The 26,727-nt window shown below is 45.9% G+C and overlaps 1 protein-coding gene across 3 annotated transcripts in view; it reads right to left on the bottom strand.

Annotated features, from left to right (window-relative positions):
* The window catches only part of LOXL2 (lysyl oxidase like 2), a 99,085-nt gene that overhangs the window by 16,731 nt on the left and 55,627 nt on the right, over nucleotides 1–26,727 (bottom strand). For all 3 annotated transcript variants that reach the window (XM_084615308.1, XM_084615306.1, XM_084615307.1), the window contains 4 exons: nucleotides 18,049–18,271; nucleotides 12,407–12,590; nucleotides 4,728–4,879; nucleotides 773–940 (listed from right to left, as the gene is read on the bottom strand). In XM_084615308.1, coding sequence (XP_084471434.1) covers nucleotides 773–940; nucleotides 4,728–4,879; nucleotides 12,407–12,590; nucleotides 18,049–18,271 — 727 coding nt within the window. The remainder of the gene's footprint in view (nucleotides 1–772; nucleotides 941–4,727; nucleotides 4,880–12,406; nucleotides 12,591–18,048; nucleotides 18,272–26,727) is intronic.

Raw genomic sequence — 26,727 nt, forward strand, 5'->3', positions numbered from 1 at the left:
GATATGGCTGCTCTGGTGCCCACTATGGTGGCAGCCCTGTCCTATACCTATCAGCCATGATGTACTTTGTAGTGCATGCTGCACCCAAGGCTAGACCAGATCATTCTGGACTCACCGTGGGATGGAGGCTGTGGGCAGTGCATTCCTGCAGAGGGCATTCAAGGAGCTTGTGCATTTGTTTCGGACAGTGAGAGAGAGAGGTAGGAACCTACTTGCAGAGCATAACTGGTGTCAGCCCAGAGTAAAGGGGTCATCGAGATCAAAGAGTTCCCCTTGGGATTTAAACAAACTCCCTTGGGCTGCTCCCAACCACTGCACCCCCCCGGAAGCCTTCGTGCTGCTGGAAGTATAGTCCTGTCTCGTCGGCTGAAGGGCGTACGTGGCAGGCCCATGGGACACACTGCTGGGAGCTAAGGGGCTGGATGGCTCCAGGGAATCTCTGCACTGGCGAGCAAAACCATTACCATGTGATTGACGCTCGGGGGTTGTGTGTGGAACAGGGAGGCTCCCCACAGCCTGGCGGTTAACCCCCTTCCCTCCATCACTGCTGGCAGGCTCAGCAGGGAGGCCAAGGATAGATTGAGCCCTGCAGACTGAACTGTCACGCACCTCACGGGTGCTCCTGCTCGCCCAGGGTTGAGGTACGCCGGCAGGGCAGCGTGCCCAGAGGCTGCCTGTGCGGTACCTGCTCTGTGGATCAACACAGGGCTGGGGGCAAAAGGTCCCCTCGCTCCTCTCTGCCCAGAGCCCACGCCACAGAGAGGCGACGCACCTGAAAGGCGTGGCTGGCGAAGCCGAGGCCGAGCTGGCGACACACCACCATGGCTTCCACGGTGCTCCAGTTCTGGCTGCAGACAGTCCCCCACTTCAGAGTGCCATTGCGCTGCACGAGGACTTCGACCCGGCCCTCGTAGGGGTTACGGCCGCCGCTCAGACGCAGCTGCAGATTATCAAGGGAAGAGAGAAATAGCCTCTTCAGTTCTCTGAAAGCGTCTGCCAGGAATTTCCCAATGACCTAGTTCCACATCTGAACAGACACAGGCTCGCAGATGTGGGCAGCAAAACACATTCTCCGCTCGCATCTGAGTGAGTGATTTATAAAAGGACCATCCCAGCTGGTGGCATGTGGAATTGTTTGCAATGAAGCTACAGCAGCTGGGGAGGGAAAATTCAGATCCTTCTAGCCTCGCTGTGATCCTAGGGTTAAGGCACTGGACTGGGACTCAGGAGATCAGGTTCAATTCCTGGTTCTGCCACCGACTCCGCGTGTGACCTTGGGCAAGTCAATTCAGTTCTGCAGCTGTAAAGTGGGGATGATAATATGTCCTTCTCCAGCCTTTAGGGACACAGGCTTTACCCGTTTGGATCAGACCCATCTAGTCCAGTACTCTGACAGTGGCTGCTCCCGACTGAAGTAGGTGCAAGACACTGGGTAGTAGACAGTTTTAGGGTAACAGGCTCCCCAGGGAAAGTTTTCTCTAAGGTCAGTTCTAGCCCTGAAACAGGAAGTTTTCTATCCCTTTCAAACTCAAGTTAACAGTTACTACTGTCTTGTGGTATTAGATTGGACAGTAAGCGCTCTTAGCAGAGCCAGTCTCTCACTAGGTGTTTATACAGCACCTAGCACAATGGGGACTAAGCCTGGGGACTTTAGGCACTGCTATAATGGAAATAATAAATAAGGTCTCATCATGCTAAGCAGGGGCCTACACAAACTGCAGGACATGCTGGAATTATTAATATTTATTAAGCACTGAGCAGAGAGGTCACAAAATAATTATAAATAAGACAGCTCCTTGCACTTTTAGAGCATTTTGCAGGCCTGGATCTCAAAGCCCTTTCCGAAAAGGTGGAAGGCAGTCTCATTATCCCCTTTTTAGAGATGGAGAAACTGAGGCATGGAGAACGGAAGCGATTGGCCAAGGTCACACTGCAAGTCAGAAGCACTGCTGAGAATACAACGCAGAACACCAGACCCCTCCCTGTCTTCTAAACCCTAGCAGGCCCTCTAACTTATCAATATGGAACCATTAATAAACTCAGCTTGGCAAATCTTCACACATCTTTCCATGACCTTATTATTATTTGCGTTTCCCTTCCCACCCATTCTCTCGTCCATTTAGACAGTAAGCTCTTCAGGGCAGAAACAGTCTCTTCCTATGTGATTCTCTCGTGGCTAGCACAATATAATAGGCACTGCTATCATACAAATAAGAAATAAAGGACATGCCCAAAACCTATGCACCACTTCTATGCTGATGAAATCTTCAGGATAGGGCTTGAGTACAGCATGGGCTTTGTGCAGACTCTGCACAGGGATGAGTTTCACCCACAGGGAATACTCAATGGCATTAAGCGTAGGACTTTAATATCACCAAGGGGCAGCCCAGCAGAAGTTAGGAAGCACAGCATTTGGGGAATTATTGTTCTGCTGCTCAAAACATATTTTGCTCTCTGGTCTAACATAATACAGATGTCAAAATTCATGGAACAAGAGTTTAGCCAAATGATTCTGACACGATCTTTGTTCTTACTGGCAAGAGAGATCCCGAGTCAGTGTTTGAAGGGCTGTGGCAGAGTACCAGTGGTTAGTATGAACCTCTGCAAGAGCCCACATGCTACTTCCAGATGGACCAAGCCCCGATTCATACCCTCCCAGTCTTGGCTTTTTCCTTTGTAGAACAGAAAATAATCCACAGCACACTGGATTAGTAAGCAGAAGTAACCTAGTCCCACACACATCTTAACTTCTAATGAGAGTTGGGGGTCCCAGGACAAACCCACACAACAGTGTCACTGCTGTGCAGTGGGAGAAGGAAGGGGAACACAACCCGTGTGTGACAGCACTTTGATTGTAAATGCAACTGGTGGTTTATGCCTGAGGCATTTCTGTGCTGCCCATCACCATGGTATCTGAGTGCCTCCCCCTGAGGGAGAGGTGCGTTCTTATCCTCCTTTTATAGATGGGGAAACGAAGACAGGGAGATGGTATGTATGCCCATGTATCGGAAATGATCTCTATGTCCCTCAGTCTTTGGCTGCTCAGCTTTAGACACAGTCTCTGATTTTTAGCCGTACCGAGCACCAGCAGCTTCCATCAAGGGAAATCAGGCCCCAGGTGTATAAAGTTGGGCAATCAAAAAAACCCAGAGACACACAAAATTAGAGGCTGCTTTAAAAATCTGGCTCTAGGTGACCTGTGCAGGGTCACCCAGGACAGTTATATTACAGCTGAGAATGCAACCCTAATTAAGGACATTAGCCAATCAACCATCCTTCCTTTCAGTATGGAACATCCTCATATCCTGATGGAGTTTAAAGGTAGTTAGCGCAAGGTCGACCCAGATGCAAAACCTCAACCCTGGATGTCTGCCCTGTGAAATCAGTGTGACTGTTCGCTGCTCTAGCTCCCTTTTGGTCTTCCTTGAGAAAAATCTCACTTGCTCACGTGGGGGGTGAGATGCCCCACTACGCAGAGAGCCAACACAGGCACCACTTAAGCCCTATTTCGAAGGTTAAAGTGGGACTTAAGTGGCCCACAAACCTCGCGCTGGGCCCATTGCTGAGAGGTTAATTTCACCCTTGGCTCATTTGACACCGACACAAAGCAGCAGAACGTTCCTCCTGAGCAGGTGCAATGCCAGAATGAGACACACAAGGCTCACTCTGAGACACAGCACGTCCGTTGCAGGATTTTCTTTAGAAAGCACAATTGCCAGAACCAGTTATTTCCCCAGGATATTTTTCGGGACTGGAAAAAAACACAGCCCCCGGAAAACCATTTGGTCCCTCTTCCGAAAGCTGTTTGATTGCAGCTTCAAAGTCACAAGTAGTTCCAGTATTTTGTCTTTCAGAAACGTTAAATACAGTTATCATCTTGAGGAAATGGCTTCAATCTTAACTGCGTAATCTCTGACACATGGCAGCTCGTTAAAGTCACAGGACGCTTTTTGTTTTCCTTTGAGACATCCATGCCATGTGTTAGTATTTCTCAGCAAAACTTATTCTACATTTCCTCTCCTAGCCTCCAGCCTAGTTTGACACGACCGTTGTTTTAGGACGTAGGCCTTGAACAAAGATAGGGGGACATAAAAGGTGGATTACATCCTGTGCACGCTGATTGGAACATTAAAGATCTATCCCGCCTCCACAAATCACTAGACTAAATGACAGTGGGTAGCCCAGGTTAGAGTCTTTAAAAACTCCTTTCCCATCAACAGCTTAACTGAGGGTCATGTGTGTTGTGCTAGCAGAAGTCAAGGGTGATGGGGCTAATATTTAAGCAATAATAATTTTAGCTATGCTTGACTTAAATCTGTTGCAAAGCTGGATAGGCTACTTTGTACCTAGATGCATCATTAGGTGCCTAAATACCTTTAAAATCTGGCCCTAAGTCACTATTGAAAATGGGACTTAGGCACTTTTGAAATCATTACCCCGTGTCCTTCTCATTGTCAACACAGGGTTATGCCCAACTGTGCATTTCATAGTTTTTTTGTCTGGCCTAGTTTTATGTCTCAAGTGATGGGGCTTCCACCACTTCCTTTGGGTGACTATTCCCACAAACACTTTGAGATCATAATAGGTACTCGGGTACTATAGTGAAGAAGGCCATATAAGGAGGGGGTGGGGGGAAGAGAGAGAGAGAGAGAGAGAGAGAGAGACAGACAGACAGACACACACACCACATTGTATTCTTGTTACATCCACATAATTTGACTTCTCACCTGATTCTGGAAACCCATGGCTGGAACGTTGCACCTTACAGCAGCATCTTCATCATGGTTACAACTGAGTGACTCTGTGTTGAACTTGCAGTCTGTGATGGATTTTTCAAACCCTGTACAGTCTATTTCATTTAGGTGAATGGGACCCATTCCTTTAAGAGAAAGAAATACAGGGTGGTCATTTCCCCGCCAGCCCCCCAAGGAGAGGGAAGCTGAAATCAGCAAAAGTTTATATTATTGCAGATGATCAACAATGAAATCCAGCATTCAACACACCAGCCCGAAAGGACTTCAGTTGATTTCTGCTAATGTCATCTTGCTGCTTGTTTTTAATGTTAAGAAATTATTTCCAGCAGTCTAAGATTTTCAAATGTGCCAGAAATAAAGGAAAAGCCAAGTTTCCACTCATCTGTAATTTACACACTTCAGCTGGAGAAAATTTTCAAAATGACCCAGTTTTTTGGCTGGTTTTATCGGACAGGAACCTGTAGTCGATCAAGCCCTGACATTTTAAATGGGGACATATATACATGTGCCAGGGCAAGAAAACAAAGTATGCAGATCCTTATAAAACTCCAGCCAAACAAGTAATCTCAAATACAGGTGTGCAGTCCAAGATTCCAAGAGCACCGACATTAACAAGGATTGTAAGAAGGTGTGGTCTTCGATTGTTATCATTTGAAAACTCTCTAGGCATTTTATAGCAGGAGTCACTGTATTGTCTAGGCCTGAGGATAGGTGTATGTTCAAATTTCTCTTCTACTTGACCTGCAGAGAATACTAAAATACCCACAGGTAATCAATAGTTGATCCAATGACACTTGAAACAGTGTGGTTCCTAGCATGACAAATGACTGCACAGAGCTGCATCTTGCACCAAGTAATGCCACATCATTCTTGAGCAAGAGACAGCAGAAAAGGATGAACACACAATACTCCCTCGTGGTTACATGTTGGTTACTCTCATATCCAGGACCTGGGTTCAATAGCTGGTCAGGGATAGAGGCTTTCCCCTGCTCTTGGTGGAAGGCATCAGATAATCCAGTAGGTCTTTTCCCACTCCTAAGACTTGTCATACTGGATCAGACCTGAGATCCCTGCAGTTCGGTATCCCCTGTCTGATAGTCATTGCCAACAGGTGTCAGAACTCCGCAGAAGATGATGTGGGATAATCTGCCCCACATATTAGGTCTCAACTGGTCTCTTGACAGATCTCTAATTCCTGTGATTGTCTATGAGGAGAGAGAGAAAAGACAAATCTTCTGAACTTTACTATGGAGTCATCCTCTCTCTCAACTCAGCAGAAGCCAAACTGGCAGGTGGCATGTTCTACAGATGAATCATTTCAGTGTAGCCCACAGACGGCTATGCACGTCTGACCCAAAGGTGTTCCAGATGCTCTTTACTGGCTAGCAGTCAGCTTTAGCTGGAGGGCGCTAGTGGGGGAAGGCATTACCCACAGACGAGGTTTCCAAGAAAGAAGAAGGAGTCCACCCACTGTTACTAAACATAAGTTACTTTCCCCCACCTCTTTAGTCAGCCCTTATCCTTTGAGGTGGATGTTAAGAGGAGCAGATGTCGGAAATGGCAAGCACTCCAAAAGTCATCACTTTTTTAAAAATATACTTATAGCACACAGCAATAGGCACCAGGCTGGTCCACTTGTAAGCATGACCTTGGAAAAACCGAAGATGTCCTGTGAGCACGTAATAGCAAGTGGGCAAACCAGGGGGAGAATGGCGATGCTTGTGTCACCACTGTCGACCGCCACAGTTGATTTCTTATTCCCCGTTGCTGGTTTTATTACAGTAGTACCCGAAGGACCCAACTCAAATCAGGGCCCCATTAAGCTCTGCATATAACCAGTAAGAAGTAGTCCCTGCCCTGAAGAATTTGTAATCTTCAAGGACCAGACAAAGGCATGACCATCATCCTCATCCTACAGCTTGAGAATTGAGAAACAGAGCAATTAAAGGACTTGCCCAAGGTCACCCAGGGAGTCTGTGGCAGGAAGCTGGGAACTACAGATCTTCTGAGTCACGGGCCAATGCCTTAACCACAAAACCATCCTTGTTTGGGCCTCATTAAAGAATAAGCTTACCCATCTCCATAGCTGTTCCTTTTAAGCTGACCCTCAAAGGAAAGGGCTGACTAAGGAACGCAGAGGTGGGTAACTAGTTTACCAACAGTGGTGGGGATGCTTTCTTGGAAAGCTCCTACACCCACCCTTCTACTAAATTTAACTGCTAGACAGAAAGAAGAGGTGGGAACACCTTTGGCTCAGATGTGCATAAATCTCTGTGGTTCACCCATCCACCTGGAGGACTTGCCACCAGTTCAGACTTCTGCTGAGTCATGACAGAGACCAGAAAAAAGGGGTTCAGCAGCAGAATCCAGAAGCATTTTTCTATTCGCTGCTCCTCTCTTCTCCTCAGAGCAATCACAGGGACAAAAGATGGAAAGGCCCAATTAAATCACCTGACTTGACATCCCGATAGTTCTCTTCCCCGATGCTCATAACTCTGTATTTTGCTGTTTCAAGAGAGCAGAGGATTATATTTGTTTAAAAAGGAAAACAACAATGGAAGTAAATGGGGAAATGTGTTTGTGCCGGTTGTTACTTCTTTATCTCATTAAAATCCTTGTAATCCACATCTGCAGAAGGTGAAATTGACACAAGTGTTCTGCCCTCTGTCAAATAGCTCAAGAAGGTGGCACAGTTTGATCTTGCCAACAATCGCACCCATTCTGGAGTCTGTGGAGAGTTTCGGACTGGAGGGGCTTAATGCAAATATTTCACACAGCTCTCAGTAAGATCCCCCATTTGACTGAATTTTTCCCACCATTCATTGCTCCCCACTCAAGCCAACTCCCATGTCCCCAAGGTTTCTGAAGCCTTTGACCAACACTGTAGATTGGAAGAAGCGAAGGGGGGGGGGGGGCGTGTGTGCGCGCATTTTGTCCAACAGAAAAACCCTTTTTCGGTGCATGTTGCAATACCTCCAGGTGGGACTCTGGAATTAACACGTGCACTGAGCAGAACACACAGAAAACAGAGCTCTCCAGTAAGATCCTAATTATAATGGAAACTGCAAGCCCTCCCCCCCCCACCTCCCCTTGTAATATTTTTATTGGAATGAGACGTTTCACATACGTCAGATGGTATAAGGACATCGTTTGTGCGTGCTGCACTTCCAAACCCCTTCCCACAGGGTGTAGTTAGTATGAGGTCCAGGGAAGGGAATGCACTTAATGTTATATCAGCTAGACTGCATGAAGCACTAGACCACCATACAGACGAGATAATCCAAAAGGCACTTCTATCTTGAGCTCCGAAAATTCTGTGACCCTACGTTCCTAGCCTGCCTACAGCTCTCACAGAAGCCAATAGTCCGGCCCCGGCTTCTGCAGAAGCCGATGGAAGGCTTTACACAAAAAGGAGACTAACAATGGAAGCCAAAGAGAACATGTCTCTGCCTGTTCTGGTTTCTCTCTCATATTAAAATCCTTCTTGTGCTCGACCACTGGAGAGGGTGGGATTCCAGATGGGTTTGACACGGACGCAATAATTTGGCCCTCTCTCACACATATCAGGGAACCTGGATGGTTTAGACCTTGCCCAGGATTGCCGGATGGATTGGGTCCTAAGTTTCTGTCCCCATAGAAAAATCTTAAATAAATAAATACATACAGGAAAAACAATCATCGGAGAGAGAGAAAAGAGGTGGGGAAAAGGAACAGGGACCTAGCTCTTTGATTCACCTCACCCCTGCAAGTTTTGTCCTTCTCTGTTAAGTCTCTTTGCTGACTCTGCATGTCAAAGACCAACCCCCTTGCACTGGAATGTTTCCGTGTTGCAGGACAGTCTGTGCTGAAAGTTGCTGATAAAACGGAAAAATAGGGCTACATTTCTTCTGGGTAAAGAAGTGACTTTGTATAGCTGCATAGGAGGTGATCCTATAAATCTGATTCATGCAAGCGGTCCCATTAAGTTTGAAGGAACTACTTGTGTGAGCAAGAGTTACAGGATTGGACGCCCATATACCATTCTACTATATACAATACTTTTCTGGGTACTATAGATACATGTTTTCTCCTAGGCTTTTGGGGATGGGGAGCACTCAGAGTTAGAACGGTTTGATGGACATGTAATTAAGGCACTGGCCTGGGACTCAGGAGATTGAGGTTCGATTCCCAGCTCTTCAACAGACACCCTGGGAGAGTTATTTAATCGGTCTCCTAGTTCCCCCATCTGTAAAATGGGGCTACGTTTGGCTTGTTTAGTGAGGTTGAGAATTCATCGAGTTTAAGGCCAGAAGGGACCACCAGATCATCTAGTCTGACCTCCCGTATGTCACAGGGCATGTTTACACTGCAATCAGAGGTGTGGCTGCAGCATGTGTAGACGTACCTGAGCGAGCTTTGATCTAGCTCGCTGGAGTAACAATTGCAGCACGGGCCAGTCGCCCGAGCAAAGAGCCAGGATTCCAGATGGGTTTGCACAGCCCATGCTGCCGCGGCTTCATTGCTGTTACTCAAGTTAGCTAGACCTAAGCTACTCGGGGTCGTTTCCCCATGCTGGGGTCACACCTCTGTATGGCATATGGGATTAAGAGCTATCCCGTTACACCATATGAAATGCAGTCACATCAGGCTCTTATCCTCCTGCAATAAGCAGAGATGACTTTCTGGAGAGAAGACTTATCAAGATTTATTGATCCGAGAGAGAAATTTTGGCCAAGGTAAATTGAGCCTGGGGACGCAGTGTGCTCAGTGTTTAAAATAAAAGGAAAGAATTTCACTGGGAATGAACAGCCACTGCTAAAAGTTTCCAGGTTCAGTGAGTGTAGTATGACAGAGTAGGACATTCTCCCCTACTATGCTGCATTTTATGCATGAAGATAATGCTTCCTTATACCCACAGTCAAATACACATCAGCAACACTCTGTGTCCTTTCACCCGGCTCCTTGGCAATTTGTTCAGTAAGGGCACATTTCAAGCTTTTCACATTCCGGCCATTTCTCATACGTGTAATTAATTTTCCTTTTCCTTCACCAAACCAAAAGTCTGGAGGAGTTTCAATTATTCATTTGGTTTTACAGCGTGACTTTTGTTTGCTGGTAGATTTCTTTAGATTTGACGCTAGCCATAGGAGAGCAAGGGCTAGGGACTATAAAGGCAGGCCTGGGAGATACTTCTCTGGATTTTGAGGTCACTAAAGCCTGGGATCTCAATCATCCCCACATGCAGGAAATCCAAACCCAGATCTGGTTCCAGACTGTACAAATAGCTCCTATAGGGTTGCCAATTTTCACATGGTAAATAAGCACCCCGACTTCCACAATAAGCCGAAAATCAGGCTAACCCCATTTCAAAACAAGGCCAAAACAAGCCAATTCCTAAGAACCCCAACACTCTGTGTGACTAGATCCCCCAGCGTGCAATCTGGGACTGTGGTGGGCCCACTGTGCACAACTGACTCTCTCTCTCTCCCCCCCACCCTTGCCCCTGCTTGCCCCCACTTGCTGGGAGCTGACCAAAAAAAAAGAAGCAACAAGCTACAACATGCAACAAGCTACAAGCCAAACAAGCAACAAGCCAAAAACTAGCCAACAAGCAACTCGCAAGCCAATTAAGCCAAAAACAAGCCCAATTTCTGCTTTTTTCTCGCAGGTTTGGCATATCTGGTTACAACAGACTGAACCAAGACTCCAGATCTGAGTTTTAAGGTGTTTGAAACTAGGATCCAGACCCATATTTTGCAGCTGGAGCCAAGCTCTAGTAGTGAATGGCATCAGGATATTTATCCTTGTGAGTTTCTAGGAGATATTTTTCATTCTTTAACTCTTAACAACCAGAGTAAGTAACGGCTGCAACAGCTGTCCAAGGGAATGGGTAAATCCATCCTCACTAGAAGTCGTTAAATGAAGACTGGGTCTCTTTCTAAATGATGTGCTCTATCTAGTTCAACCACAAGTTATTGGGCTCAATAGTCTCACTTAAATAGCAGGGAAGAATAATTTTCCTCCAGTGCAGGAAGTTACTGAGACATATCCCCTGGTGTGCATGATGTAGGAGGTCAGATGAGTTGATCATAGTGGTTCCTTCTGGCCTTTAAATCTATGAAAACAGCCATGGCCATACAGATCAATTTGGCTCATTTCTCACACAACTGGATATAAAGATACATCACTGCTGACCTCTCCCACATGCAAGCCTTATCAAACTTCAATTGCTTCCCATGCCTATGTCTTTTTAAAGTTTGTAGGAAACAGATAAGGAAAGGAGACAGAGAAGGCAAGAAAAGAAAGCCTCCACGTTTGAACACAGTTGTAGCCACTGTTATTTCAAAAGTGGTGTGGCTAAGGTCTCAGAGAACAAACTTGTGCTAGTAAGGGTGGATTTGATGTTTGTGCAGATCTCTAAATATTTATGAATCTACGAAGCCAACAAAAGGTCTGTCCTCAACCATTTTGTTCCATACCCTTGGCCAAATCCAAAGACACTCTGAATGACATTTCTGAAACACGACTTTTAAGAGTCAAAATGTCAGCTACCACTGAAATAGCGACGTGGGAAAAGTTGCAATTCCGCTCCCCAATTCAACCAGCTGGACTCCTGAGCCCTTGGAACAAGCGCTGGTAGAAAAGTTTGTCATGGAATGGTTTTCCAGCAAAAAGTCAGTTTTGTCAAATCAAAACATTTTACGGGAATGTATAGATGCTGATTTTTCTCATTTCATTTCAATAAGAAAATTTCCTTTTGGCTATTATATTAAAATCTTAACTATAATACATACTATATAACGGTAACAAATACAATTTATATGGTATGAAATAATTTGACATATGTAGATATATAACAAATATGTATATATTATATTAAAAGTTCAAAAAGTCAAAAGAAAAATTTGTTTTTCATAGATATTTAGGTCAGAAGGGACCGTTATGATCATCTAGTCTGACCTCCTGCACAACGCAGGCCACAGAATTTCTACCCACCACTCCTACAAAAAACCTCACACCTATATCTGTGCTATTGAAGTCCTCAAATTGTAGTTTAAAGACTTCAAGGAGCAGAGAATCCTCCAGCAAGTGACCCGTGCCCCATGCTACAGAGGAAGGCGAAAAACCTCCAGGGCCTCTTCCAATCTGCCCTGGAGGAAAATTCCTTCCCGACCCCAAATATGGCCATCAGCTAAACCCTGAGCATATGGGCAAGATTATGTATGTAGCCAGATACTACAGAAAATTCTTTCCTGGGTAACTCGGATCCCACCCCATCTAATATCCCATCACAATGTTTCTACCTTATCAAAATACAATTATTTGACCAAATCTTTTTTTTCTTTTTTTTTTTTTTTAAATGAATTTTCATTCTGTGGGAAGTTTCAGCTTTTTGTTCTGGTTCAGAAGGAATTTAAAACATTTTTTTATTATTATTTCCTGCAGAATGAAAATTCCAGTTTCTGACCAGCTCTTCCTGCAACTCAGTGACTTCCAACAACCCCATACTAATGATTTCAATGGGAATTGTGGGTCTCAGGATCTGGCCCATAACATTACTGAAGTTCAAAAGACTTAGCTGAATTTCTCTTTCCTGTTCATCTAATTTCACATCCCTTGGGAGTTCTCTGATGGCAGTCAAAGCTGACGGTCTGATACGTTCTCATCATTACCTTGCCCGAGCCTTGCGCCTGTTATAGCCTCCTGGGCGCTCCCGAAACCCAGCTCTCGGCAGACCACACTGGCTGAAATCAGGTTCCATTGATCGTCGCAAACAGTTCCCCATCCCCCATTCTTCAGCACTTCCACTCTGCCTTCTCCAATCTTGGCCCCGCCTTTCAGCCTGACCAACGGCTGCTGTAATACAAAAACCCAGGTGCAACGTCACTCTTTATGAACGAAACTGCCACAAGTAGCAATTATTTAGAATTCAAACTTTTGGCCTTGTTATAGCCATGCTGTTTACCAACTTGCTTATAAACTTGACTGCATGGGCCCAGACTTCCAGAAATGACCAACATGAGAACCTTAACGGGACCTGATTTTCATACAACATACACAAAAGCTGAGACACATGGAATCACTGGTCACTTCTGAAAATACAGAGCACTAGCCGAATGACCCCCTAATAACAGAACCGCTGCAACAGGGCTTCTCTCTGGTGTCCCACTACAGTTCCTCTAAAAAACGGTACCATTCCAGATGGACAGTCTATAGCAGGCAGCTGTCCAGGACGGCCAGGCTTAAGGAGACCCTGTGCGGTTACACTTACTCCAAGAGGGAGATGGTGGGAGAGAAAGGGAGGAGAGAAGTCCCCTTAAATGTATATTTTCATGCCTCAGGAAAGGGCTGGTCCCAAGAAATGGCTACGGTTCACGATGCACACATGTGGGTCTCCCCTTCCATAGTCCTAGTTCATGCAAAGGGATGGGGAACACAATAGAGTAGAAGATGTGCTAGAATCTTATTCTCTGCTGTTCTGGTGCATGGGTTTGGGAGCAAAGAGGGCATAGGCACAAACCACCCTAGGCACAAACAGTTGGGAGACAGGATGCTGTTATAACATACAGGAACAGGCCTGGTGGCTCACAGATCAACCCTCACACCACGTCCCCAAGAGGGTGGAGTCGGAGGGTTGGGACCAGCGTCTATTCCCCCAGCCGGCTAGCCTGCTAGTCACCCACAGCAGCGTGTGCATGAGCACGTTGCAGTTGCCCAGAAGTAGGGTTGGCAATTTTGGTTTGGATGTATTCCTGGAAGTTTCATCGCATGACATCATCTTTAACTTAAGATTCAGCTTTGTCCTGGCGGCCCCAGGACAGCCCTGGCGGCCCCAGGACAGCCCTGGCGGCATGGCTGCCTTCCCCAGAAGGACGGCAAAGAATGTCAGTCAGACAGTGCATGGGCCTGCCTGTGGAATCCTGGCCTGGCAGCCAGGATTCCTGTGGCAGTGGGTGCATCGGGAGCGGCCCCTCCTGTGCCAATCAAGGCAGGATTTGGCCTGCATGCTGCAGACAGACACAAGGAGAGTCAGAATGAAATGAAAAACACATTCCTCAGATATACTCAGTACTAAGAGACAATAAACTGGTGCTGCTTCACTGAAGTCAATGAAGCTTCAGCAATTTACACCAGCGGAGGATTTGGTCCAGTGAGCCGATTTGGATAAGAACCTGGGGCCCCAAATCCCAGCGTGAACATCAGCTTTCATAAGAGCTGTAAAAAATATGTTAAACAAACCAAATACCATTGCATCATCCAAGTACACTGTGTCCATGCTTTCCCATAAGGCGGAGGAAATTGTCCCTTCCAGAAAGCTACAGATTAAGTAACTATTAACAGTGGAATAAATGCAGCCTTTTCACAAGTTGCATGGTAACATGCTGTCCCAGAACACTGATCCCAGCTGATTATACCTTAGAACTGGGCTGGGTCTATCCTTCAATCCTTATAAGCCCTGATCTTGCCCACAATGAGGCTGATAGGAGTTTTGCCCAAGGATCTCGACCGAAAAGAATGGTTTTTTCTTTTAAATCACACACAAGAAAGCTGAAGGTGCCTTTTGAGATAGTTGTAATTACATGTTTACTTGCCGTATGTTATTCAGTCACTAGAGGTCTCTGCTGTTTCAGACAGGGTGGGATCCCTGGAAATCAGGTGAGACAGAGCTGGAGCTCAAGCTAAGTAGAAGCCTGTTTGTCTGAAGATGTAATGGTTTCTTTAATAAATGTCACTTGTGTAAAACAGACTACGATTAATGCAAGAATCTCATGGTCAGAAAAAGGTTATAAAACTCTTCCTACAGTACTTCACAGGGATGTTGCGAGGCTCAATTGATTCAGTCTCCAAAGTACTTTGAGATTCCCCAGTTGAAGAGCTGTATTTTAAAGTATATGATAATATAGAAACCCACAGTAGCGCACCTGCCTCACACTTACGGAAGGAGAAAAATATCACAATTCCCCAAGAATACATTTGCTTCAAGTCCCTGCAATCTTATGAAAACAGACCATCGGTTCCATGCAGTAGCCCAGGAGGTATTCTACCACTGTCTGGTGAGCATCTCAGTAACCAGTTATGTTGCTGAGGTTTAAGGGCACAGAAATATTTAACTCAACAGAAGGTAACACCCAGTATAATTATAGCATGCAGTGCAAAAGACATGTCTGCAATCCTGACCCGGGGGGGGGGGGCGGAAGGGGGAATAAAAGCCAGTTAAAGCTGCGCAAGACAGCACAACGTCAGTCAAATACCTTTGGCTTTGAATCTGTAACTGCATGTCAGCATACAGACATCACACCATAGCCATGATTACATAGAACTTCTATTACTGAAGAATTACCATATACAGTTAAATGCCAAGGAAAGGGAAGAATGGTCTTGTGGTTAAGGCACTAGACTGGGAGTCAGGAGATCTGGGTATTATTCCTGGCTCTGCCACAGACTCCCTGTGTGACCTTGGGTAAGCCAGTTCAGCTCTGTGCCTCGGTTTCCCCATCTGCAAAATGAGAATTATTAATAATTCTTCCCTACTCACAGGGGAGTTCTGAAAAGAACTGTTAATGTTTGAGGTGCACAGATATTGTGGTGATGGCACCCTGCCAGAACCATTTTCACAGTTCTGATGACACTTTTCACTGAAGTTTAAACGAAAACCAAGTTGGGTGTTTGTGACGCTGAACATATTAAAGATTGTGAGGCGCTCAGATACTAGGGTAATAGAGGGCACAGAAAGTACCTTGGTTAGGTTTTTGACCTGCTGTAGAACCAGTGGTAATATTTTGGTTTTTTAAAATTCCACCAAACATTTTTCATCAAAATTTCAAATTTTGATTAAAAAAAGGGATGACACTTTCATGAAAATGACAGCTCATTTTTCAATCCATCCTATGAGCTCGCAATGCAGGAGGCAGAATCAGTCAGGAGACTGGGAATGGGATAATGAGTCTTTTACGGCTGGCTTGCTGGTTCAGATCCAGACCAGGATAGATTTAAAATTTTATTTTTAAACTCAGCACTGGGAGGATTAAAACCTTTTCCAGCTCTGCCCATTACCTTCCAAGGAGGGAGAGAAGCGGCTGGCGTTGCAGGTGGAGAATGAGTTACTGCTTTGGAGAGCCAGCCATAAATAAGTGAACAGTGACCTGAGCGAGGCCTGAGACCAAAGAACCTCCAGGGTTTAAAACTGGAGATGTACACAGTCCTCCAGGCCAGGCCCAGTTGAAGGACATCCAGAGCCTACAAGAATGCTTAAAGAATTAATTGGCGATTTGAACAGCTCAGAAGAAGAGTCATGGTTTACACAGCCTTTCACCTCTGAGGCCCAGATCCTGTAAACACTTGACCACACACGTGAATAACTCCAGGCATGTGAAGAGTCAATGGCCCAACTGAGATCAAGGCCTTAGTGTTGCAGGCCTCGAACAGACACATAGTACAAGACATTCCCTTCTTTAAAGACCTTATGAGCTAAACAAGCAAGATGGAAGAAGCATGGGAGCGGAACAGAAGCACAGAGAGGGGAAGTAACCTGCCAAAGGTTACAGTAAGTCAGCGGCGGAGATGGGAATTGAATCCATGTCTCCTGACACCCATTTTAGTGATCTATTGACTAGGCCAAGCTGACACATTTCCCCAGCACTAAATCCCCTTAAAATTCAAACAAGCACTTGTGCTAGGATCTTCTGTCACTCAACGGTATTTGTCAGTAGAAGATACCAAATAGCCAAGATGTTGGATTATGTACAAGATCTATAGTGAGACACTAACCAGAAGAGTCTAAATAACTGCGAACCAGCAAGCCCAGCAGCAACCAGGCAACTGTTCAACTGGCTTCAACAGAACAACTCAAAACAAAGCTGTGACATATGTATTTTCTTCCTACTTGCTTGTTGCCCTGCCAACTTCGGCGCGAAACGAACCCCACAACATCCTGAGCCAACCATCATCCCGAGTTAGAACAGCAGCGAGGTTGGAAGATGGACGCCCAACCCAATCTATGTGCTGGGACGCTCACGGTAAAGAGAGCTCTGCTGGTGGAGGGGAAGGGAATTAAGAACCGCAAGGCAGGTAGTTTAGTTTTTAAGGCACTGGGAGTGGGACTCAGCGGGTTTGGGTTCCATTTCTACATCTGCCACTGATGCCATCGGGGAAATGGCTTAGACACGCCTGCACTGCAATCCCAGGGTTTGAGCGCAGCTTGTGGAGGCATAATGAGCTAGCGGTTCAAATATTTACCCAGGATTCTAGTTGGGCTCATACAGCCTGCGTTGGAACCTGTGCTCTCACAGTTCATCGTTCTGATCTAGCTAGATTAAAGCTAGCGTGGATATAGCTACACAAGCTGCGATCACACAGAGTTATTGCAATGTAGACATACCCTTATTAGTCTCACTGCGCCTCAGTTCCCAGTCTTCTCCCACCCTTTGTCTGTCTGGTCTATTTTGATCCTGCAACTAGCTCCATGAGGAGCCAGGCTGAAATCAATAGAGGAGTACCTATGCAGAACAATTTACAGACTGGAGCTTTCAATTGTCAGCTCCCCGAAGCAGGAGTTCTCTCTTATTATGTGTATGTACAGCACCTAGCACAATGCAGTCCTGATGTGGGGAGGGGGTCTCAAAACACTATTATAACTCAAATGATAACCAATAAATAAATTATTATTAGAAATGTTAAACCACAGGAAATAAATTACACCTCCCGCAAAAAACTAATTTTTTTTTCCTGGTCAAAATCGCATAGGAATTCAAACACATTCTTACAGTGCTATAGTTGGTTGAAGAACAAGGACAAAGTTGTCAAAACTCTTCCCCCCACTTTTTATTGTTTTAATTTTTGGCTGAAATTTGAAACGGATGAAATTTTTCATGGAGATTTCAAAACTCAAACGAATTTCATCCAGCTCTAACACCACCACAAATTATTCTGAATGAATGCAGAATAATCGACAGTCACACACAAACATTTTTGTCCTAACACAGTGCAGCCCTGATCCTGCAAAGATGTACTCATATGCTTCAGCTTTACCCACTGTGAACAGCTCCACTAAGTGGATGGACCACTCAGTAGATAAAGCTATGCCCAAGGGTGAGTCTTTACAGGATTGGGGCCTGTCTTGTGTAAGGATAAAAATGTTTCCAATGGTAAACTACACTGCATTCATTCAGAATAATGTGTGTTATTGGAGCTGGATGAAATTAGTTTGATCTTTGAAATCTCCACATGTCCGATAGTTGATCGTATTTATGCAATTGAACACAAACCCGTAAAATCAACGCTCTTTCCAGTGGGATGGCTGGAGCGGTCTCCTTACCTCCTGCCTGAAGGCTTTTCGGAAGCCACTGTTGCTGCTGGGAGCAAAGGCACGCCCAGGGATGCAGCTCACCACGGCAGGCATCCCGTTTTCACAGGTGATATTCTTCTCGGCATCCACGCTGAGATGGTTGCCCAGTTTGCAGCTGGAGATGTGAGCTTCGTTGCCAGTGCAGTCCATGGAGTAAGCCCAGTAATTTTGCTTCCTCTTGCTGGCAAACATCCTGAAAGAAAAAGGAAATCAGACAGCTAGTGAAATCATTCAAAACCACTCAAAGGAAATCATTCTCTGCACAGCCAGCCTGTGGAACTCCCTGTCACAAGAAGTTGTTGAGACAAGTATTACAACTGGAACTTTAAAAGAACCCTGGATTAATTGAAGACTACTGCTAAATCTCAAGCAAAATGGATTAGTACAGAAATTTTCCTATCTTTCCCATGTTGCATCTGCTTCCCGAAGCCAGACAGGGAAGCTGAGAGCAGGGTGATACAGGCTTTATTTACACTCAGAAGTTGCACTGGTTTAGCTACATTTAAAAAGAATTCGTTTACTGAAGTTAAGATTGACTAACTACAGATCCACTTGCTTGTGTAATGACCCTTTGCTTAGTTTGTCACCAAGGACTGATCTCAGGTCTGAAGTTCAGACCTCTGCCACTTGAGTGAAAGGACTAAGTCCATGAGCTGGGAACAGCAGCAGGAGACTATCCTCTCTCTGGATCAGTCACCCAAAGGGACGCAGACACACTTGTGCAATTCTACTTGCATCACACACTACACATGCATAAATCGACACTTTGCACAAAATGCAGGGATTTTTTTTTTTTTTTTGGCATATGCAAACTGGTGCAGTGCAAACAAAGCTGGTGCATTGTTGCAGGCCCTGTGAAAATGTGGCCCTTGACATAGCTATTATCCCGGTAAATTAGCTGGGTGGAAGATGGCAAACTGGAGATAAAGCAAGGGCTCTCCAACGCTTCTCGGAGCTGCAGCGTTAACAGCCTCGAGCCTAAGGAGAACTTCCGAGAGTGAAAGCGACTCTCCTTATGACACGTTTACAGAAAAGGAGATTGGCAGGAGATTCCACATCTTGCTCCCAAATTGGATCGCTCATCAGGAATGACTCCAGCGACTGGGGAGTGGAGAAGAGATAAGCCCATGGGGGAAAAAAAACAAAACAAAAAAAGACAAAAAACTGTTCAACTTCCTCCTGACCAAAAACACAAGGCTGTCTTATGGCTGCAACTGAGCTAAAATGGTTGGTTGGTTGGAATGAATGAATGACATCTACCACCACCAGAGGGGAGATTCTGCAAATTAAGTTAATCAAAATCCAAAGGAGCCAAAACACAACTGTAATCTTGAAGTGTCTTTACAAGAGCCCACATGTGGCACTATTCCAGAGTGAATAGCAAAGGAGTGACAGTGATCTGAAAGGTAGCTAGGAGAGTGCAATTAAGGTGGATAAAGCGCTAAGAAACGAAGCTAAGATTTTGATTAATTGTAGCATTGATAAAAGAAAGCCAAAATGGGGTGAGGGCTTCTGAACAGTTCAGGGAGCTGGTAGAGAGAGTCTTTTCTGCTCGCTAGGTTGTTGGTGTTAATCCAGCCTAGATCGGAAGCGACTGAAAGCTGTTCCCATCTGATGACCACTCAGAGGAGCCACGTGAAATAGGATCTCAGTCCATTTCCCAGTGGGCAGCTGTCCAAAAGGACAATCCACCATTCAGCAGTTGGTTCAAATTGCTCATCCTTGTTGTCAGTCTCAGCAGAGGTGTCTAGGCTGCAATGGCTCCTGGATACGGAGCGGTCACGTTCCTAGAGCCAGATCCTTCCGGATCATCACGGAGCCGTGCAGGGGAAACATGTCTGTCTTGTACATAAAGGCCTCCAAGGCGGTCAAACCAAAAATAAAATCTTTCCCCACCACTAAATTTAGCCCCAAAACTGATAGACAATTAATTTAAAAGTCAAACTGATAGAAACCCAGGACAAAATCAGTCAAGCCTTGTTTGGTTTTCGGAGGCAGGGGTGATAGCAAAACTTCGAAATTTCATTGAAATTACAAAAATTAAAATAAAAAACCTTTCAAACAGCTCTATTCCACCATCCATCTCCACCCCCAACTAAGTCTCCCTGGCACAAGTTTAAAAGGGAGTCACCAGCTAGAGCACAAAAGTAACAAAATCAACATCCTGTTTAGAAACAAACACGCACAGCAGGCCGATCAGGGGAGATAAGGAAACACAGCTGATAGGTTTGGGCCAGCCTTTCCATAACAGGAACATCCAGTTCCACTTTAGACTGAAGCTTGGGATTGAAAGGCAGCGAGAGTTGGGTGCCTAACTCCCTTAGGCATCTAAAAATCCCAGCAGAAGTGACACCAAAGTTAATAACTGATCACTTTGGAATGCAAACAAGGGGCCAGATTCTGTAGTCAGTCATACCACGGTAAAAATCGAGAATAAAACTGACTTCAGTGAACATTGACTTCATTGACGTTACTCCGGACAGTATAATGTCGATCAGAATCTGGCCCTACATTGAGACATTTGTACTCATGAGGGCCGGCTGTTCTGGCCTCAGTTTTTTTTGTTGGTGTATTAGAAAAATGCAAGCATTATAAGCATGTGCACGGGAAACCCTTGACCTGCCACACGCGTGCAAAGAGTTACATTAATTTTGCAAGCAGGCAAAGGACGTGGGTCTGCCTTATAATAGCATATGAAGGGATGTCTTATAGCAAATAATGATCTCATTCCTAAGGAATTTCTTGAGGTATTTACATTAATAGCTCTTGGTAAACTGGTTATTAATACCCAGGAAATGCCCTGGGCTTCTTGTCAGCTCACCTCCCTTGACAGATTCTGGATTTTCAAAGGTTGTAGAGTAAAGTTTACTTTACAGTTCCCTAGGCTACCCAATAGGCTATTGAAGACTATCTGGCACTGATGATACAGAAAGGACCCTATCCAAACTTCACTGGCATAAATCAGGAGTAACTCTACCAAAGCCAAAGGGATATGAATAAAGATTCAGGTCCTGAGAGTTTAAGAGACATAATCAACGGAGTGTGTTTTAATGGGTCATTAAAAACTGATCTTCACCATCCACTGAACTGTCTCTCTATCAGCTGTAATGGAAACAACACAAGTATGAGGGAAGTCTCAAGATTCAGCTGAGAGCAATCCTGCTTTGTTAGGAATGGTGTGAGAGGGGGCAAGGGTCCACATAAACGGCTTTCATTGCAGAAGAGCATAAACCATTGGCTACAGCCAGCTAAAGTCACTGGGGAAAATTCCTCCATGGTAATAATGAACAGAACCGATTATTTTGGCCACCTGCTGTAGGTAAGCATGGAGCATCCTCGGGAATTTATGGGGAGCTAATCCTGTCCTCAGATGGATTAACAGGAAAAATCAATCAAATACTCTCCCCTCGGATTCAGTGGGCCTGAGACACCGGTTTCTGGCTCTGCTGAAAGACAGAATCTCCTCCCCTGACTAACTTTCCCCGGGGCAGGCATCTGCACAAGTTAGCAAGTATCCTTTCTCCAGCCTTGCGCAGCAGGGTAGAGGAGCTGCCAGATCTGTTGCCTTCTGCCTACTGGGGATCTTTCTTTCCCAGCAAAAACCAGCAGAGGTTTATTCTCCAGAGAGGGGCGCAATGCATTACCCCATAAATTCAAACACAGGTTTATGATCTTATGATTTTAAGGTTGAGGGCAGCTCTCAACCACAGATGAGAAAGGAATGGTTTGATGTGAATACAGGTCAGAAAGGCAGGAACTCCCGAGTTCTATTCCCAGCTCTTATACTCTCTTGACCATCTTGGACTGAGCTCCTGCTCAGTCCAGTGAGAGTTGCAGAGGTTCAGGATATCCGAACATAAACCTATCTTCCCTCAATTTGCCCACCTGTAAAATGGAACTAATACTGTTCCCCTTCCACCACCAGAACAGGGGTTTGGGAGATGAATTTATGAAAGCTCTTAAATAAATAGCTTTGAAGGAGCAACAGAAGCATAGAAAATGTACTGAGGTTTGTTTAACAGAAATTGTGCCATCAAATGGAGAAGCTAAGTTATATTGAGGAATAAAATTTTGGCAGCAAGAGATGATGAGCTAAGTTGTTTTCTTTCAAGCAGGATCTATCCGCAAACTATTTCACCTCCCACCATGGTGCAGAAGCAAAGCCGAATATCTGCTAGCTCAGCCCGCCAAGCTGCAGTTAGCAGGAAAGGGGATTACTGTGGGTCTAGAAGGGGGTGTTTGCAATCCCTAACCTGCAGTATTATGAAGCCGGTTTAGAAACCGGATCTGAAATCCGGTTACCCAGCTGCGGGATAACAGTGTGAAGGGTTTCAGTCTCGGGAAAAGGCTAGTTACAAATTATGCCACGCGAAGCCTGAGACATGAGAAAAACTCTACAGGGCTTGATACTCAGTTGAGAAAGAGGCTCATTCAACATAACCAGGGAGGGATGAAATCTTTCCTTCCACAAACCACTATGCAATAGGACTCAAAGGTGGGCAGAATAAGCTACAGCAGGGGTCGGCAACCTTTGAGAAGTGGCGTGCCAAGTCTTCATTAATTTAAGGTTTCGCGTGCCAGTAATAAATTTTACATTTACAGGGGCCCTCCCGACGGAACCCCAGACTAGCAGCAGGCTGAGCGGGGCAGGCAACCAGGACTCCGGCTGGCAGGGGCCGGCAGACAGAACCCCAGCCCGGCAGCACGGGCGGCAGACAGAACCCCAGCCCGGCAGCGAGCTGAGCCGCTCAGCCTGCTGCCAGTCTGGGGTCCCGGCTGCGAGCTGAGCCGCTCAGCCTGCTGCCAGTCTGGGGTCCCGGCTGCCAACCCTGCTCATCCCGCTGCCAGCCCGGGGTTCCATCCATCCAGGCCAGCAGCAGACTGAGCGGGGCTAGGGGCCGGGACCCTGGCTGGCAGCAGAATGCCACTGAAGATCAGCTTGCATGCCGCCTTTGGCACGCATGCCACAGGTTGCCGACCCTTGAGCTACAGAAAGGAGGATGAGCCCTGGATTTGCAGGATATCACAGATGACCTGGATTTCTGAGCAGGACTTTAGAGTGATCGAAGCAGAAACTACCCCTGAAGACACTAGCCCTGATTTTACAAGGCCCACGGGGCTGGACACTTGGAGTTTTACTTAGTCCTGGCAGGCCACTATTCAATACAGCTTTGCCCTAATAAGGAGTCTTAATGCATTAAATGCAGGGTTCCAGTAACTTTGGGCACACACGCCATGCCATGGGAAGGGAAACAATTCTTTTAGATGTGACAATCCAATAAAACTGTCAGTCTGATAGATCTGTACTTAGGAAAAGTACAAAACACAATTCAAACGTCTCCTCCCTTTGGCACAATCACACCCCAGGCTGTTCCAACACTGTGGAAAATATTCAACACATTTTCCAAATATCTTTATTTGGGTGTCAACAGCTCATATACCAGTTCTCCCTTTTACCTGTAGATAGGCCTGAAACAGATACAAGGGGGAGACTGCAGGGGAACAGGCGCCAGGTTCTCAGCCAGTGACTTACTGTGTGACTTTAGAACAGTCACGCAGAGGCTGGTATTTAGAGTATCCACAACTCAAAGTGTGATACCCAGCACCTCTGAAAATTAGGCTCAATCTCTCTGCCTTATTTTTCTCCCATCTGTAAAATCGGGTTAATGATGCGGTATTATTTATTTTTCTATGCACTAGAAATATGCAAAAATCCCTGATCTGAATATCCTAATCCACACACACACACCCGTATACCCAGTATATATCTATACAGACAGAGCATACTTTATCCCATCCATAACTGTGCACCTGCACACAAGATTCAGCTTACAAGGCTTCAAGGTAAATAACCCCATCCTTAATAGATAACATATGGAAAGATACTACATGTACCTAGAAACACGACCCTCACCTCAGAGAGACCAAAGGCATCTTGGTGGACATGATGCACACAGAATCATAGAATTGTAGGGCTGAACGGGACCTCAAGAGGTCATCTCGGCCAGCGGTTCTCAAACTGTGGGTTGGGACCCCAAAGTGGGTTGCGACCCAGTTTTAATGGGGTCTCCAGGGCTGGTGTTAGACTGGCTGGAGTCCGGGGCCAAAGTTGAAGTCCGAGCCGCATTGCCTGGGGCTGAAGTCAAAGACCGAGCCTCACCTCCCAGGGCCAAACCCTGAGCCCCACCACCCAGGGTCAGGCTTTGGCTTCAGTCCTGGGTGGTGGGGCTCAGGTTACAGGCCCCCTGCCTGGGGTGGTGAGGCTCAGACTTTAGCCCCCGGCCCGGGGCGGGAGGGTTTGGGTTTTGGCAGGGCTCGGGTGGGCTCTGGCTTTGGTCCCCCCTCCTGGGGTCATGTAGTAATTTTTGTTGTCAGAAGGGAATCGCAGTGCAACAAAGTTAGAGAACCCCTGCTCTAAGTCCATCCCCCCATGCTGAGGAAGCATTAAGTATACCTAGCCCATCCCTGACAGGTGCTTGTCTAACCCGTTCTTAAAAACCTCCAATGATGGGGATTCCACACACTCCCTAGGTAACCCTGTTCCAGTGCTTAACTATCCTTTAGTTAGGAAAAGCTTTCCAATATCTAGCCTAAATCTCCCTGGCACAAGGGATGAAGGAAAGTTACCAAGGAAAGTTGGGATGAAGGAATGTTGATGAAGGAAAGTTACCAAGCCATCATTTAGGAAGTACAGTTGCTTCCAACCGTTAAAATGATACCATCCTTCTTGGAAACACCTCTAAGTGCAGAGCAGGAAGGATCTGCTTTGTCTTATTAGAGCGAATTGATTATGTGATTCTGATGTGCAGTGCAGGAGCACAACAACGACTGTGAGAGGAGGTATCTCTTTAGCTCAGGAAGGAAAACGGGCATGGATGGAAACATGTGTTCCTCTACTCCAATAGTCCAGAACAAAACATGAGACCACCTGGTAGCAATTACTACCTCACTGCTCGTATCCCTTAGACGCCGAGAAAAAAATTCTAGTTTGGGCATTTTATTTGTGTTGCTTTGCCGCTTTACAGTATTCCAACCCCAGGACCTTTTCCACCCTTCATCTTGATCTCACTAATGAGAAACATGAAACGCAGCCAGTCAACTCCAACAGGAACCTAGAGAAACAGCCCTCCTGTGAGCTAAAGGAACAAGCAGAAAAACGACAACTATTGCTTCTTATTAATAAAATCCTCCCCCACCAGCTTAGTCCCTGGTCCAGCTCCATAGATCACAGACTTGGGGGGAGAAACTGGATGATTTCTTAGCATACGCTATTTTGCAGCTGCCTTATTGTAAGCTGTAAAGAGCAAAATGTGTTTATGTTACTAGCTGGAGACAAAAACAAATCTGCAGCATGTTAGCTCGCAGGGGACAGTCAGAATTCCTGCTGGTTTTGTTCTGCATGCAGCCAAAAGGACACTGCATGCTTTTCCCCAGGGATCATAGAATCATAGGAGATTAGGGCTGGAAGAGAACTCAGGAGGTCATCTAGTCCAATCCCCTGCTCAAGGCAGGACCAACCCCATCTAAATCATCCCAGCCAGGACTTTGTCAAGCCGGGCCTTAAAAACCTCTAAGGATGGAGATTCCACCACCTCCCGAGATAACCCATTCCAGTGCTTCACCACCCTCCTAGTGAAATAGTGTTTCCCAATATCCAACCTAAACCTCCCCCACTGCAACTTGAGACCATTGCTCCCTGTTCTGTCATCTGCCACCACTGAGAATAGCCGAGCTCCATCCTCTTTGGAACCCCCCTTCAGGTAGTTGAAGGCTGATATCAAATCCCCCCTCGCTCTTCTCTCTGCAGACTAAATAACCCCCATTCTCTTCCCTCATTTTATGCCCTCCGTGGATATTGCAAGAAAGCGCACTATGAAGTAGCAGTAAAGCCCTGTTTACAGTAGGGACACTTGACCAACGTGCCACCATTGCTAACCTCATTTCCGATCCACGGGCAGCAGCCATGTTGGGAGGCCTAGCATAGACAGGCTACCGACATTTCAAGCAGTGTGTCATCTAACCCTGTTCACAGCAGGGCTAATTAACGTGCTGAATACAGGACGGCAGCCAGCAGCCTGGCTACTGAAGGGCTCCCAAAGCTGCTAACTCCAGTTGAGCTGAGCAGCGGGAGAATTATTGGAAAGTTTCTCCTAGCAACTGACTCACAATCCTTAAATTCAGTGAGTTGGCAGCCCAGACACCCAGGAACTATGGAGGGTGAGCCCAGGTGAGAGGCAAATGCCAGAGAAGCTTGGTAAACCCTGGGTAAACATTTTATCCGAGGTATGAAACCCTGAATTCTATGCAGTCGTGTGAATGAGGAATCTTGCGTTATGAAACAAAACAAGGACCCGGCTTACTGCAGTTCCAATCAGTTAAAACTGCCCTCGCTGCATGCACTGGCCATGATCCTACAACTGGATCTATGCAAAAGGACCTCTATGCCTGCTCAGGCTCTCTTTGAGGTTGATGGGCCACCATGAAGATCTAAGTGCAGGACTCAGACCGCAGTCATATACATATGTTACACACACACACACACACACACACACACACACAGAGCCCATGCCAGAAGAAACAAAGAAAGAATAGAACTATCTAGTAGTTGGAAATAGAAAGACTTAGTGAACCAAGCCCATCTTTTTATCT

Source organism: Lepidochelys olivacea (assembly GCF_965140295.1).
Source record: "Lepidochelys olivacea isolate rLepOli2 genome assembly, chromosome: 26".
NCBI lineage: Eukaryota > Metazoa > Chordata > Testudines > Cheloniidae > Lepidochelys > Lepidochelys olivacea.